The sequence below is a fragment of the Muscardinus avellanarius genome (genome assembly GCF_963383645.1).
Source record: "Muscardinus avellanarius genome assembly, chromosome: 3".
Classification (NCBI taxonomy): Eukaryota; Metazoa; Chordata; class Mammalia; order Rodentia; family Gliridae; genus Muscardinus; species Muscardinus avellanarius.
The window spans coordinates 145,741,394-145,758,882 of record NC_137788.1 but is presented as its reverse complement, the minus strand read 5'-3'; the positions used below and the strand labels follow the sequence as shown (position 1 = coordinate 145,758,882).

Here is a 17,489-nt window from a genome sequence, read left to right as displayed (position 1 = left end):
GTTCAAAGTCAGCTTCAGCAACTTAATGAGGTTCTTTGCAATTTAGTGAGACCTTGTTTCAAAATAAAAGATTAAAACCATACTGGGGGTGTAGCTCAGAGGTATACTTACTAAGGAATAGAGTAGTATCAGCATCCAGGAAAAGTGACTGGGGGGTTCCATCGTCTGTCTGTCTGTCTGTCTGTCTGTCTCTCTCTCTCTCTCTCTCTCTCTCTCACACACACACACACACACACACACAGAGTAAAAATTATTCAGGGCATGGTGGTTCATGCCTGTAACCCTAGTGAGGCTAACACGAGAGGATTACAGGTTAAAGGCAAGCACATAGTAACTTAGCAAGACCCTGTTTCCAAATAAAAAATAAAAAACGCTGGGGGTTTAACTCAGAGGTAGAACACCCCTGGGTTCAATGCCCAGTACCCTCAACACACAAAATAAGGTAAAAATTATGACCATCCATCTAATCGAATCTCACAAGAAACAGGCAAAAATATTTCCCAAATTAAGACTTTTTAAAATATGAACACAATCTATTACTATTATTGATACTTTGCCAATAAAAATTTTTAAGCATGAGCCGGGCATGGTGGCGCACGCTTATAATCCCCACGCTTGGGAGGCGGAGACAGGAGGATGGCGCAGGTTCAAAGCCAGTCGCACTGGCTTAAGAGACCCTGTTTCCAAATAAAAATATATTATAAGAAAATAGGTCTGGGAGTGTTGCCCAGAGGTAGAAGTGCTTCCAGGAACCCCAGTACCACCAAAAAAAAAAAAAAAAAAAAAAAAAACAAAACAAAACAAAAAAAAAACCAACAACAACAACAAAAAAAAAAACCAGGAAAAAAAATTTTAAGCATGAACAATATTACTTATGTAACATCATCCTTTTCAGTTTCTTTGGGATTTTATAATGTATATTATAATAATAGTACAAAGTTCAGGCATACATAATTTTGAAGTAAATTTTTATATTTATTAAAGATGCATACTGCAACAGTGAACACGATCAAGAGTTCAGACACTCTTGTTTTAGTACAAGTATTTTTTAGTACTAAGCTATTATTAGTCCTTACACCTAGAGGAACTTCAAATTTTTAAATCTATACACAATAAGTATATTTCATAGAAATAGCTGGCTGCTATTTAATGTTAAAACAACACATCTGAATATTGGGGGAGGAGAGAGGAAGACAGGAATCCATCAGGATGAGGCACAAGGAAGCTTTTCCTGGATGCTGATGCTACTCTATTCCTTAGTGAGTATACCAGCATATACATTCACTGAATGGTACATTTAAGATAAGTACGCTTCATTCTATGTAAATTTTACCTCATAAGAAAAAAAAAGCATCTGTAAGAAATATAGTACTATCTGCAACTTTGAGATGTATTACAAGATGAACTATTGTATGGATGGATGAATGAACACACAAATAGATATTCAATAGGGCAAACAGTACAATTTAATTGCATATACATGGATGCTTACTGTGTAATTATTTCAACTTTTCTATATGTTTGCAATTTTTATGATAAAATGATTGGAAAAATCTATTCAAGAGTTGCAAATTGACAAATTAAAAATGGCACAGTGATACAAAGGTAAGGTAGAAATTTAAAAAAGTAAAAGGTAGGAGGACTCAAGGACCCTTACTTGGTGCTTTTTTGTTCTTCCTTATCCACATGGTATACATTTCTAGACCCTTAGTGGATGCCTGATGCTAGAGAGCACGGAACCCTAGATACACTATGTTTTTTCCTGTACACACATAACTATGATAAAATTCAATTTACAAAGTAGGCACTGTAAGAGATTAACACAATAGTAAAACAGACCAACTATAAGACATAATGTGATAAAAGTTATTTCAATGTGGTCTCTCTCTCAAAATACCTAACGGTACTATACTGTATTTTTGGACTCTAGAAAGTGAAGCCAAGGATGGGGGGGGTACTGTGCTCTTTATCTCAGTGGTGAAAAATTTCCTTATTTTACAGAGTAACAAACTGAAATTCAGAAAGATTACAAAATAGTGTGAAGCCCAGCTGAATCTAACTGGTCCAGTTTCTGAATCCTCCTGACCTATGTTCCTCATACAAGGCTGCCTGGGACCCAAGATTTTCCCTATAGCAGGGAGGTCATTTTTCTATTCCTGCATGGACCAGCTCTGATGGTCAGAAAGCTCTTCCTTCCAGCATGAACCGAAATCCATTTCCCCATGTTTTTCTAACTAAGCTTGGTTCTTTAGGGCCATACAGAATCAAATTCCCACATGATTACCCTTCACATCAAGTGAAAGTATCTGAAATGTGAATAAGCAGATTTCCCCCCAGTTGTTATTTTAGAAAATTATCTACAAAGTTATAAGTAGGTATAAAATGGGGATAATGCCTCATAGAATTGAGACAAAAATAAAATGAGAACACATGTGAGGCAATCTTTCCTTGGATTACAAAATGCTATTCACCATACAGTAGTGTTTTTTGTTTTTTTTTTTTAAATCCTAGGTCTTTTCCTTGAGAAGTTCATGTTAGACAACATATATTTTTCTTTATTGTATCTATTTTGTTCCATTTAAAAATCTGATGGATTTTGGTTCTTCGTTTTATTTTCTCTTTTGCCTTGATGTGGAATTATAACTTCCAGGAATTTTATGTACGATTAGATATACAGGTAGACGCACTTCTGTAGCATTTTCCTGTTTCATGTATTACTACAGGTTGCCAACCTGTGCAAGCGACATGTCAATGTATTTTAAATCTATTTTATTTCTGGCCCTTGGAAGAGATTTTTCAAAGGTAAGACTAAATAAAAGCATTGTGTTACAAGAAATGACCAACTGGTGATGATAATCTTTAATTCACATTTATGTATATAAATAACATCCCAAAGCTCTATATATTTCTTACTTGACAAATATGTTTAGGGATTCCCTAAAGGACTCCTAAAGTCACAAATCCTGCCTCTTTCTGCAGGTACTAAGCTATATTTTAGAATCCAGCAATACTTCAAAAATTTTGCCTTATATTTATGGACCTGCGATTCAGACTTGGAAGAAGTTTTATCCAGAGCCTAAGTGAACCTGAATAAAACTATTTTACCCTTGATAGCGAAGGCTGTTGGTGTTGGAAGAGATGATTACTTTCTAGTACTAAAGAGGATGGACAGAGCTGAAATAACGAGTCCATAACAGAGCCTGAGCCTGACACCAGGTCCCCCCAATTCCTGGCCCAGTGATTCCATTTTACAATCATGCCAAACCAGGTGTCAAAAAAAAAAAAAAAAAAGTGACCACGTCCATCCATGACCTAAACTTTGGTCCATTTCAGCGTGGCCACCCATGATGTCACTTCCTTTTGTGAATGGGTGTGTTTTCCTCTCCTGGGTCTTGTTATCTTCACGATATCCGAGTGTCATTTTTTCCTTGGCCCGTCCGTCCCTCAAGGATACCAAGCGTCTCCCCAGCGCCCCGACCCTCCCCAGGTCCAACATCCAACTGCCAACTACTCCCCAATTGTGCCTCCCCTCTCGCGGGGCCTAGCACGAACGCCGCGCGCGCGCTCCCTCCCGGCGGAGGCTTCCCGGGGCCGCGAGGCGAGCGCCGGCGGGTGGTGGCGGGAGGCCGGGCCCGGCCGGGCCTGCGACCCCGAGCCAACATGGAGCTGAGCGGCCGCCCCCCGCCCGGGGCCGCCCCGCAGGACGAGGGCGGCGGCGCCCGCACAATGCGGGGCTCAACAAGTCGGGGCGCGCGGGCGGCCTCGAGGCCGGGGATGGCGGCGCAAGGGGCGGGCCGCAGCGCGAGGGAAGATGGTGGCCGCGTACTCACCCGCGCCGGCCAGTGCGGGTAGCCCTTCATCTTGGCGAACACCAGGTCGCCCGCTTTGTACTCGCGGGGCCGCGGGCGCGCCATGCCGGCCGGGCTCGGGCTGGGGCTCGGGTCGCCGCGCAGAAGCCGGGCCGCCCCGGGCCGACGGAGCGGGCCTCGACCGGGCGGCCGCGCCGACGAGGAGGCGGCGGATGGGCGGGCGCGGCGCGGAGGAGGAGGAGGGAGGGGCGCGCGCGGCGGCGGCGGCGGCGGGCGGGCGGGCGGGCGGGCCGGGCTGCGCCGCCGCGCCGACCCCTCCTCGCAGGCCGGTCCGCGCGCGCCGCGTCCCCCCGCCCGGCCGGCCGCCGCCGAGCGTTCCGGGGCGCGCGGCTTCCGGCCCCTCCGCCGGGCGGTGGGCGCGGCCTCCGCCGCCGGGCCGCTTTGTTCTGGCCCCCGCGGCCCCCAGCCCCAGGCCGCGCGCCCGGCCGGACAGCGTTTCTGTTTTTAAATGATTATTATTATTATTATTATTATTGTTATTGTTGTTGTTGTTGTTGTTGCTGTTGCTGTTGTTGTTGGAACTGGCATCTGGTCTAGTGATTTCTGCACACAGTTCTTGAGGGCTCCGGCAGCTGGTGCATTTCCCGTTATTTTACTTTGAACTCCTCGACTGGCTGCTGTCAGAGGCGTTTTTTTGTTTTTTGTTTTTTTTTTGTTTGTTTTTTTGTTTTTTTGTTTTTGGCAGTGAGAATCCTCCCAGCCCTCTCCTTTGTGGGGGAGGGAAATGCAGGATTCAAGGAGCCTGTGTTTGCCCCTCGCCCTCCCGAAGAGGCGAACCCGGAGCTAGCCCCCTTGCTGGGTTGTAGATTGCCTTCTTCCTTCTGGGCGCCCTTGCCCTGTCTCTTGTTTTATAGAATTTTTTTTTTTTTTTTCAGCACCCACCTCCCTTACTTGCCATGTGGACTTGTATGTTTTAACTGCTGCTCTGGTGGTGCTGGGCTTCCAGGACTGCGGCTGTAATGTCCCCAGGCTTCGGGTGGATTCCTTATTTCCTTAATAGCGCTCTGGCATTACTTTACTAGTGTGCTTCCTTACTCCTTGCATCTCGTGATCCCCCTTCAGGGATTTACCCTTCCTTGTCTGTCCCACACAGGTTCACCTGTGTGCCTCAGAGTGTAGAGATTTGTGGAAGACTGCTCCAGGTCCTTTTTTTTTTTTTTTTTTTTTTGTCTTATTTGTAGTACTGGGGATGGAACCCAGGGGCATTCTACCTCCAAGCTATACCCCCAGTCCTATTTTTTATTCCTTTTTTGAAACAGGGCCTCATTGAGTTGCAAAAGGCTTCACTAAGTAGCTGAGGTTATCCCCCAACCACGAGCCTAGTTTCAGCCTCCCAAATGCTGGGATTACAAGCGTGCACCACCATACCTGGTGTCCAGGTCTTTTTGGCATATATATATATATATATATATATATATATATATATATATATACACACACACACACACACACACACACACACACACACACATATATATATATATATATATATATATATATATATATATATATAGTCTGGTAATGTGTCTTCCACTTCTAGAACCTGCCACAAGCAGCTGTCATGTCATACTCTGTATGAACCTCTCCAGTGGTTGCTATATCCTCTTATGTCAAAGCCAGATGCCTCTGACTAGCTGCTAAAGCCCTAGCTGTCTGGAGCCTAGTGGTCAGATCTCCCTCTGCTCCCTCTGGGCACAGAGTGGATACAGAGGAGAGGAAGGAAGTCATGGGTGGGGTGGCTGTAGTTTGGGTTTAGATAAACTACTCTGGTAGCCATTGGAGGTGGGTTTGAGAATGAGAGGCAGGATGCCAGGATGCCAGGGCTGAGTCATAGCTTGTTAACTCTGGTTGGCAAGTGGGTAGGAAAAATGGGGAGTCAGAAATGACTCTAGTTGGTTTAAGCAACCGCATGGGTAGTTTTGACGCTCACCAAGGTGAGGAAATCCATGAAAGGGCGTGTTGGAGATCATGAGGGAAGTTTAATGAGATTTCCATGGGTTATCCAACAAGATATCTATGGGGCTGCTGAATATATAGCTTAAAGAAAGTAGGCAGGCAGAGTGTAGATATTTGAGTGATATCAGTATTCAAGTGGTGATTGAGACCAGGACAAAGAATGCCTAGGAGACTAGGGTTGGAAAGGTAGGGTGCAAGGTGACTGACATATCAGGGTTGGGCAGAAGAATTTAATGTTCTAGGAGCCAAGGACTAAAGAGTTTGTAGAAGGGAGAAAGTTTCTAGGTAGGCATCACAGGAAAGTCAGGTAACACATTGGTGACCTTATTGGGAGTTGTTGGATTGCATGGTAGTGGGAAGAAACCAGAGAGCATTGGCTTGAGGTGGGAGAGGCTAAAATGCGGAGGCAAGATGTGTAGACAGCTCACTCCCAACGATGCAGAAAGTAGCGAGAGAGCTGCTCTGTCGTGACTATGTGACTGACTGGTTTTTTAAAGATGGAGAAATCTGAGTGTCATCAGAAGAAGCGGCCAGCAGGGTGGTTGTGAGATAGGACACCCAGTCAGAGCCTTAGAAATATTGTCAGGAAGCTGGGCGTGGTGGCGCATGCTTGTAATCCCCGCGCTTGGGAGGCAGAGACAGGAGGATCGCGCAGGTTCAAAGCCAGCCGCGTGTGCTGGCTTAGGAGACCCTGTTTCCAAATAAAAATGTAAAAATAGGTCTGGGAGTGTAGCCCGGAGGTAGAAGGGCTTCCAGGAACCCCAGTACCACCAAAAAAAAAAGAAAAAAAGAAAAGAAAAGAAAAAAGAAATATTGTCAGGAGTTTAGACCTAAGATGGTAAAGAGTAAAAGTTTCCCCCACCCATCCCCTTAGCTGCCCAAAAGCAAGCTAGCAGACACTTCCGGAAGATAAGGGTTCCTTAGGCAACTAAGAGCCCTGATCCAGGAGCTCTTCCTAATGTAAACAAGAGAGAGCCAGTTAGAAGACTGGAGAGAGCTGGGGGGTGGTGCATCACTTAAGCTCCTTGCTAGGTATAACAGATTTCAAACTTATCCTCCCTGCGCCAAAGTGAGAAAACTGAGGATAGAAGAATCATGCAAGCCCTTTGTTCGAGGCTCAGTTCCGTGAATTTGTCAGCTGATCCATTTGCCGGTAAATAAATAAACCTGTCTCTGATTTCGGCCTCTGGAAATCTCAGAAGTTGGGGAAACTGGAGAGGGGGAGACTGAATGTCCTGTAACAGTGAAGACAGAGACCAAAAGGTGGGTTATTGGCAGAATTTGGTTATTTTGAGAAGGGGAAATTATGCCCCTAGTCCCTTTTATTTTATTTGGAAGTAAGGTCTTGCTAAGTTATTGAACACTGGCCTCGAACCTGCGATCCTCCTCTCTCAGCCTTCTGGGATTACAGATGTGTGCCACCATTCATGGCTTGAGGTCTATCTTAAATGCATACAGCTGAGTACCAGGGGAACTGAGCGCACATTTCTTGAAAGAGAAAGGGCTATAAAAAATAGATATCCTCTGGAAGTCAAACAAAATAACTATAATGTACAGCTTGTGGTGAGAGAGTGCTCACTTAGGAACACTCTCGGAGTGAGCTTTGGTGGCAGTTCTAGGTCAGCAGAAGACCATAAAGTCAACATGGGCCACAACGGGAGAGCGGAGTTTAGGGCTAGGAAGCACCGCCAGAGTAGGAGGGGTACCAGAGGCAACTGCACTCAGGCCACCATGTAGAGAAGCAGAGAACACTGCAGTGAGAGGCCCAGAGGCGTGTTCAGGATCTCAGAACACTGCCTGAGCTACCTGAAATTTTATTTGGGGAATGAACAGGGGATTATTTCATGTCCTGGGAATTACCTCAAGACTCTTCGTTCAGAGTTTTTTTTTTTTTTTTTTTTTCTTTTTTTTTTGTGGTACTGGGGATAGAACCCAGGGCCCAGGGGCCTTCTACCTCCGGGCTACACTCCCAGACCTATTTTATTTGGAAACAGGGTCTCCCTAAGTTGCTGAGAGCCTCACTAAGTAGCTGAGGCTGGATTTTTTTTTTTTTTTTTTGGTGGTACTGGGGTTCCTGGAAGCCCTTCTACCTCTAGGATACACTCCCACGGGCTACACTCCCAGACCTATTTTTTTTTTTTTACCTTTTTATGTGGAAACAGGGTCTCTTAAGCGGCTCCGAACCAGCCCGATCCTCCTGTCTCACCTCCCAAGCGCGGGGATGACAAGCGTGCGCCAACACGCCTGGCTCAAAGCTTGTTTTTTATTGAGATTGTTTTCATTCTCATCCTTTCACTGTCCTGTCCCAGACTGAGGAACAAACTGGATAATTTCAATGAGTTACTGTCTATTTGAGGAGAGTGGATATGAGGTAGGATAAAAGAAACAAACTATTAGATAAAAGGAAAACAATCAGGAAGGAAAGGGGAATATAGTTTTAAAATCTAGAAACTTCATAATCCTTAACTTCACCTTACAGAGTCTATTCTTTCTTAGACAAAAGCCCTTAATGGGTCAGACTTTTAATTATCATGGACTGTCTGGCCTGTCCTTTTCTTAGGTCCTTAACAGACCAGGTCTACACTTGTCATCATAATGGCCTGTCTTCACATCTGAATTCCAGGGATGCTTGACAAACAAAAAATCCCCAAGGAAATCTCACCTTGTGTCCAACCCAGGCATCACCCAGCACCCACCAATGAAACGGTGGGAACCTGAGGATTCAAGGTAAGGAGGCCAGCCATCTATGTCACCCCATCCCTGCCTTGTGCTCCTAGCCACCTCTTCTCGGGGTTCCCTATAAGAGAAAGATTGCAAGGACCCAAAGGACCTCTCATACTCCCAGGATAGCCCAAGTTCTCCCTTGAATGTGTATCCCCACTTTTTTTCCTCCTCCTCCTCTTCCTCCTCCTCCTTCTTCTTTTGCAGTACTGGGGATGCTACGCCCAGCCTTATTTTTTAATCCTTTATTTATATATTTATTTATTTGTGTGGTACTGGGGGTGGAACCAGAGGCTTTCTACCTCCGGGCTATACTCCCAGACCTATTTTATACTTTATTTTGGAAACAGGGTCTCACTAAGTTGCTGAGAGCTTCACTAAGTAGCTGAGGCTGGCTTCGAACCTGTGTGATCCTCCTGTCTCAGCCTCTCAAGTGTTGGGATTACAAGCGTTCGAAGGAGTCAAAACTCTGCCAGATGAAGTGGGGTTGCAGGATTCTGGAGAGGCTAGAAAATGTATCTTTAAGCACTTCAGGGAAGATGTGGAGTGAAGGATGGGGGAGAAATGATGTTTTCTAATTCTGTGCCTAGGCAGGTAGAGGCCCTAGAGCTTTTGTTTTCAGCCCTTGGGAGTCCTGACCCACCAGGCTAAGAATTATAAACACCTTGCTAGTATGGGGAGGGAGTAGGGCACGTGAAAGAGAGAAGTCTTGGAGAATAAATACTGGAAAGAGAAAGTAATAGGGTGAGGAGGGAAGATTGAATTAGCCTGTAACTCCTTCAGTCCCACAGTCATGGGAAAACATGATAGTTCTGTAGAGAGTCCAAGGGTGAATGCAGGCCACCTCGAGAAAGTGGAAAGCCCTTGGGGTCTTTACAGTCCTGTTATAGGGGACCCCGAGCAGGGGTGGCTAGAGACGCATGGCAGGGACGGGTGACACGGGGTGGAGGTCTCCTTTCTTTGAACCCTTAGGTTCTCCGCCATTTCATTGGTGGGGGCTGGGTGATGCCTGCTTCTGACAAATGGCGAGACTTCCTTTGGGATTTTTGTTTGCCAAGCATCCCAGGAAGCTCAGGTGTGAAGACAGGCCATGTAGACTAAAAAATAGGGCTGGGTGTAGCTCAGAGGTATAATGCCCTTGGGTTCCATCCCCGGTACCGCAAAAAAAAAAAAAAAAAAAAAAAAAAAAGTGCATTTTCCCTCTCCTTCCCAATTCGTCTCCTTTTTACCTAATGTGATTTCTCCTATAGTACTTCACCCCTAGTTGAGATACCAGAGTGAATCTATGTTGAATTCTCTTGGTAAACTACCCTAGACAACACCTATGGAACAGAAGCAAGCTATCCCCACCAAACTTTACCCAAATCACAGATTCTTTAGCAAGGCAATGGTGGCACTTTATTTAGGTCACAGAATTTAAGATGGATTATGCTATAACAAAAGAAAACAAAAGCAGGATTTGATGGCAGATTAGATGCAACTCAAAAGAGCTAGTGACCTGAAATATCAGAAGGAAAACAAGTCTGACCAAAGCCCAGAGAGAGAAAAGGAAGGTGGGGAACCCCAGAAAAGAACACAGTATAGTCATACCAGCATTCTACTGGCTGCTATTTGTAAGGCATTCTTTTTTCTGTCTATAATATAGGAGTTTAAAAAGGATACTACAGAGTTTATTTTATTTATTTTATTTTATTTTTGTGGTACTAGGGATGGAACCCAGGGGTTTTCTACCCCAGAGCTATACTCTCAGACCTATTTTATATTTTATTTGGAAACAGGGTCTCACTAAGTTACTGAGAGCCTCACTAAGTAGCTGAGGCTGGCTTTGAACCTATGTGATTCTCCTGTCTCAGCCTCCCAAGTGCTGGGATTACAAACATGTGCCACCATGCCCGACCTACCATAGAGTTTAAGTGGATGAGAAGAGAGAATGAAGGTGAGTGCAGTATTTGAAGCAATGATTACGCCAAATCCCCCCAAACAGATAGAAACCATTAGTATGGATTGAATGTTTGTGCCTGCCCTTTTCATATTCTGAAACCCTAATCCTCAGTGTGCCAGTATTCAAAGAGGAGGCCTGAGGGTATGAGGATTTGGTCATGAGGGTAGAATTTTCAGGATGGGATTATTGTAAGAAGGGAGACAGGAAAATTTGCTTTCTGTCTCTACTTTCTGAGACAGAATGAAAAGATGTTACCTGCAAGCCCGGAAAAGTGCCCTTACTAGACTCTGAATATGCTGGTACATTGGTTTTGGACTTCCCAGCCTCCAGAACTGTGAAAATAAATGTTGCTTAAGCTGCTTAGTCTACGGTATTTTTGTTATAGCAACCTGAATTGACTGACACAGATATCAAGCCATGGATTAAAAAGTACTGTGAATACTAATCATGATAAATACAAAGAATATCACACTGAGGAATATTAATGTTACTGCAACCCATAGACAGAGAATGTGTGGAGAGAAGACAGGCAAAGGTACATTAGTTTCAAAGATGCAGCAAAAAGAAAGCTGATTTACCAACAGGAAGAGAAGAACTACTAACCTAAAGTTCTAAGTCAGGCAGAATATCTTTCAAATAAAGGGAGAAATAAAGATAAATATTAGGTCTATGAATCTAGAGAACTTGTCAACTGAAGACTTGCACGAAAGGAAATACTATTTAGAGCTAGCCAGGCAAAAAGAAAATTATCCTAGGCAGAAGCAGGGAGATGGAGGAAGAAATGGAGAACAACTGAGAGAATACACATTTGAGCAAATATACATAAAAATTGACTATAAAACTAGGTAGTGATCACTTAATTAGGTGTACACAGAGAATAATTCACAAAAAGCACACAACGCATATGTGTTGAAACATCACATGATATCTTATAAATATGCAGAATTTTTATGAATTAGTTAAAAAATAAATCATAGCCAGGCATGGTGGTGCACGCTTATAATCCCAGCATTCGGGAGGCTGAGACTGGAGGATCACCATTAGCAGACTGACTTAGCTACTTAGGGAGGCCCTTCACAACTCAGTGACACCCTGTTTTAAAAAAATAAAAATACTAAAAAATAGGTCTGGGGGTGTAGCTCGGAGGTGCAATACCCCTGGGTTCTATCACCAGTACCACACACACACACACACACACACACACACACACACACATCACAAAAAGTGATTTAGGGTAAATGAGATAAAAACACCAATGTCCCTAGGATATTATAGAATGGGCAAAAATACTAATGCATACATTTTCATAAGCTAAAGATACATTTTGTAAATTCTAGGATAACCACTAAAATGATAATAATAGATGAGTGTTCAACTAATGGAGGATAACAAGATAATAAAAATAATACACAATACACAATTGCAAGAAAAGAGAAAAAATAGTGAATTAAATATTAAATAGTTACAAAAAATTTAAATTCAAATATATCAGTGATTACATTGAAGGTAGAAGAAATGAATACTCCAGTTAAAAGATTAAAAAAATTGTCAGACTGAATTAAAAAGATCACTTTATGCTGCTTACAAGAAACATTGTGTGTGTGTGTGTGTGTGTGTGTGTGTGTGGTGTGTGTGTGTGTGTGTGTGTGTGTGTGTGTGTGTGTGTGTGTTTTAAAAAAATAGGAAGCTGGGCATGGTGGCACACGCTTGTAATCCCAGCATTTGGGAGGCTGAGATAGAAGGATGGCAGTTTGTGGCTTGCCTCAGCTAATTAGACCCTTTGCAACTCAAGGAAACCCTGTTTTAAAATCAAGAATTAAAAATAGGGCTGGAGGTGTAGCTTGGAGATAGAATGCTCCTGGGTTCCATCCCTATTACCACACACACACACCCAAAAAAAAAAAAAAAAGACAGAAGAAATGTGCAGATATTAGAATTAACAAGTGAATTCTGCAAGGCTATCGAACAAAATGTTAATATAGAAAAATAAGTTGTGTTTCTGTGTACCTGCAACAAATAATTAGAAAGTAAAACTTTTGGGAGCTGGGCATGGTGCCACACACTTGTTATCGCAGTACTTGGGAGGCTGAGACAGAAGGATTGCAGGTTCGAGGACAGCCTCAGCAAACAGTGAGACTTTCATCAACCTAGTGAGATCCTGTTTACAAATAAGAAATAAAATCAGGCTGGGCATGTAGCTTGAAGTTAGAATGCCTCTGGATTCAATCCCCAGTAAGTACCACAAAAAAGTGAAACTTTTAGCAATGTTACCATTTGCAAAAAATTAACTACCTAGAAGTAAATCTAATGAAAGATTGTAAGAATTTTACATAGGAAACTATAAAGTATTATTTAGAACAAATTTTTGCGGGGTCTGGGGATGGAACCCAGGGACATCCTACCTCCGAGCTACACACCCTGCCCTATTTTTTATTCTTTATTTTTGAAACAGGGTCTCACTAAGTTGCAGAGGGCCTCATTAAGTAGTTGAGGCTGGCCATGAAGTGTGACCCTCCTGTCTAAGCCTCCTGAATGCTGAGATTACAAGCGTGTGCCACCACGCCCGGCTAGAACAATTTAAATAACCTAAATATAGGAGAACTATACCATTCACATAGTTTTGAAGACTTACTATTATAAATGTGCTATTTCTCCCCAACCAAGCCACATTAAAATCCCAGTGGCTTTTTTTTTTTTTTTTTGGTGTGGAAATTGAGAAGCTGATTCGAACACTTATATGAAATATAAAGAGTCAAGAATAAATACAACAATATTAAAGAAAAGCAAAGGTGGAAGAGCAGTTCTACCAGACATCAATATGCATAAAGGTACAGTGATTAAGTCAGTTAAGTTTAGCATGAAGATAGATGAATAGAGATAAAATTATGAGAGCTGACACTAACCCACACATATATGAATATTTAACTTCTGACAAAGATGGTACTTTGGAAAAGTACCCTTTTTTTGGTACTAGGATTTGAACCCAGTGACATTCTATCTCTGAGTTACACCCCCAAACCTATTTTACTTTTTGCTTTTGAAACAGGGTCTCACTAAGTTACTGAGGGCCTCACTCTGTTGCTGAGGCTATCCTTGAAGCTATGAGCCTCCTGTCTCAGTCTCCCAAGTACTGAGATCACAGGCGTGCACCACCACTCCCAGCTTAAGTATGATCTTGTAAATAAAGGTCTCAGGAACAATGAGCTTTCTATGCCTCCTCTCTCAAGTCTTGAATTTTATCTCATAATATATGCAAAAATCGATTCCAGTTAGATTATGATTTTTTTTTTTTTTGGTGCTACTGGGGTTCCTGGAAGCCCTTCTACCTCCGGGCTACACTCCCAGACCTATTTTTTTATACTTTTTTTATTTGGAAACAGGGTCTCATAAGCCAGTGCGCGCGGATGGCTTCGAACCTGCGCGATCCTCCTGTCTCTGCCTCCCAAGCGCGGGGATTACAAGCGTGCGCCACCACGCCCGGCAAGATTATGATTTTTAATGTGAAAAGTAGAACAAATTAATGACCGTGAGGAAGACAAAACTTTCTTAAGCAGAATATCTCCATCAAAATAAAAGTCCACTAACCATAAAGGAAAGAATTGTTAAAGTACATGAAAATTTAGAAATTCAGCAAGTAAAAACAACAACAACAAAAACCCACAGAGTGTGAAAAAATATTTGCAAGACATTTAACCAACAAGGGGCTTATATAAAGACTATACAAAGAGTGCTACAAAAACATGACAATGTAAGAGAATAATGGGTAAAGAATTTAAACAGGCACTTTACAAAAGATGGTAGAAGTTGCAAAGAAACAATTGGAAAGTTTCTGAGATAATTAGTTGCAGGGGAAATGCAAATTAGAATCACAATACGGTATTTCTACATTGCTGCTTTAAGGGCTAACATTAAAAGTACTAGCAATACAGGTGTTGGTAAAAATGTGAAATGACTGAAACTCAAAAACTGCCAGCGGAAAAATAAATCAGTACAGGGGCCACCCCTTCCCATTAGAGGAGACATTCCAGTATCTCCAGTGGATGCCTGAAACTGAATACTACCAAACCTACGTATACTGTTTTTTTCCTATACATACATAACTATGATAAAGTTTAGTTCATAAATTAGGCACAGGAAGAGATTAGGAACAATACTACCAAAAATAGAACAATTACAACAATATAGTGCCGTAAAAGTTGTTAAAAACTTATGAATTATTTATTTCTGAAAATTTCCACTTAATGTCTTTAGGACACAGTTGACCACTGGAACCTGAAACTGCAGAAAGCAAAATCATGGATATAAAAAGGACTACTGTACAACCAACTTGAAAGCAACTCCTCAGTATTTACTGAAATTCAAAGTAGTATCCACTAGACTTGAAGATAAAGTGACTTACTCCTTATGATTATAAACATGAACATATGTGCAACAAAAGTCACACATGACAGTTTCATTAGGAGTATTATTCCTAACAGTCAAGTCTTCAGGACAATCCAGGTGTCCACCAACACTAGAATGGATAAATAAAATGTGATACAGTCATGTAAGAGGATCTGGGGATGAAGATAGACCAATGACCGCCATGTTCAATAACATAGATTAATGCCATAAACATATTGTTGAGCAAAGGAAGCCAGGCACATGCAAGAATAAATCCTGTGTGACTCCATTTGCACAAAGTTCAGAATTTATCTGTGGTACTAGAAGTCAGGATAGCGGCTACTTTTAGAAAAGTAGAATTAGAGTGCAGGGGACTTTAGGGTGTTAATAATGTTTTATAGACGGGTGTGGTGGCGCACGCTTGTAATCCCCACATTTGGGAGGCGGAGACAGGAGTATCGCGCAGGTTCAAAGCCAGCCACACTGGCTTAAGAGACCCTGTTTCCAAATAAAACCTATAAAATAGGTCTGGGAGTGTAACCCGGAGGTAGACAGGCTTCCAGGAACATCAGTACCACCAAAAAAAAAAAAAAAAAAGTTGTATCTAATCTTATTCTGTGTATTGTTCTATCTCTGTATTCTAGTTAATGTTTTATTTATTTATTTATTTATTTATTTATTTATTTATTGAACTGGGGATGGAACTCAGGGGCATTCTACCTCTGAGCTACACCTTCAGTCTTACTTATTTTATTCTTTGGAAACAGGGTCTCACTAAGTTGCGGAAGGCCTCACTAAGTAGCTGAGGCTCGCCACGAACTTGCGATCCTCCTGTCTCAGCCTCCCAAGTACTGAGATTACAAGTGTGCACCATCGTACCTGGCATGTTCTGTTTATTTAATGTTAATAATGTTCTATTACACAGGTATATTCACCTTATGATAATTCATCAAGCTGTACATAGATTTCTTCACTCCTGTATAATTGTTATTCTTGAATAAAGTTTGTTTCCAAGTAAAAATATTAGGTGTGGGCATGGCTTAAAATTTCTGAAGAAAATGCCATTTAAGTACATTTAATGCCTAATGTTTCTTTCATTGAACAAATCTCTGAAGGAGGAAGGAGATGTCTAGGTGTCAAAAGTACCTTTGGGAGTGGGAGATAGATAACTGTGGGAAGATATTCAGAATCTTGTTCAGGTCATAAAGACCACTTACTCATAATGCTTGAACTTCTTAGGGAGAGGCTATTTCACTCATTTATATGTGTTTAGCATCTGTCGTAAAACCTGACTCAGCTTTGAGCCAGGGAAGGGAAATAGGTTTAACCAACAGGACCAGCTTCAAATTATTAGTAATGGCTCCCTAGAAGACTGTACAGATAATTCATTCTGAGATTGCACTCAGGGTTTTGTGATCAGGAAAGGTTTTGTGATCAGGTAGCAATGTCTGTGGGTACCAAAGACAAAATGGTGGCTTATGCAACCCAGACCAGCCTTCTGAGCTTATAGATGTGACAGCCACAGGATCTCTGCTGTTGTGGAGCACTGGATTAAGATCATTGTTTGCCCAGGAACTCACCATAGGAGCAAAAGGATTTTAAGCTAATAGTGGATAATGTGACAGAAAAGTCAATAAATCAATCTGTATAATTACAATGGAGGAAATGAGGTTTAATGGAAAGAAAAAATAATAGTCAAGAATGTTGGCATTAAGTCCATGTGAAATGGAAACAGAATTAGAAAAAATACCCGTGACCTTCAGTTCTACACAATCATTATCCCTACACAATGTCCCACAGAGCATCGCTCGCAGGATATTCATAGGCAAGTTCAAGCCTGCTTAGGTCAAGCACATGAGTTGAAGATGTAGATTATATGAAAGTATTTAAGGGTTGGGCATAGTGGCATACACTTGTAATCCCAGCACTTGGAAGGCTGAGATGAGAAGATTGTGTGGTTTATGGACAGCCTCAGCTATTTAGTGAGGGCTTCTTAATAAGACCTTGTTTCAAAATCAAATAATAAAAAATAGGGCTGAGTGTGTAGCTTGAAAAAAAGAAAGAAAGAAAGAAAATATCTAAAAGTTACAAATCAGCCGAGCCGTGGTGGTGCACGCTTGTAATCCCAGCACTTGGGAGATTGAGACAGGAGGATCGCAGGTTCAAAGCCAGCCTCAGCAGCTTAGTGAGGCTATGGGCAACTTAGTGAGACCCTCTTTCCGAAAAAATATAAAAATCAGTCTGGAGGTATAGCTTGGAGGTAGAAGGACCCTGGGTACCATCCCCAGTACCACACACAAATTAAATAAATAAATAAATAATAAAAGTTACAAATCAAGCAAACATATTATTAGATAAAATGTGTTCTACTCACCTGCCTTGACAAACATACCTTCAAAATGTTTAAAACGTATAAGAAGTCATCTTTATGCAATTAAAAGATCACAGAGCTGGGCGTGATGGTGCACACTTGTAATCCCCGTGTTTGGGAGGCGGAGACAGAAGGATAGCAGAGACCCTGTTTCCAAATAAAAAATATAAAATAGGTCTGTGAGTGTAGCCCGGAGGTAGAAGGGTTTCCAGGAACCCCAGTACCACCAAAAATAAAATAAATAAAT

The 17,489-nt window shown here is 42.2% G+C and overlaps 1 protein-coding gene across 1 annotated transcript in view; it reads right to left on the bottom strand.

Annotated features, from left to right (window-relative positions):
• HDGFL3 (HDGF like 3) overlaps positions 1 to 3,914 on the bottom strand; it is a gene marked incomplete at both ends in the record, with an annotated part of 45,410 nt that extends 41,496 nt beyond the window's left edge. The window contains one exon of the mRNA XM_080691675.1: positions 3,831 to 3,914. Coding sequence (XP_080547801.1) covers positions 3,831 to 3,914 — 84 coding nt within the window. The remainder of the gene's footprint in view (positions 1 to 3,830) is intronic.
• Between the last annotated feature and the right edge of the window lie 13,575 nt (positions 3,915 to 17,489).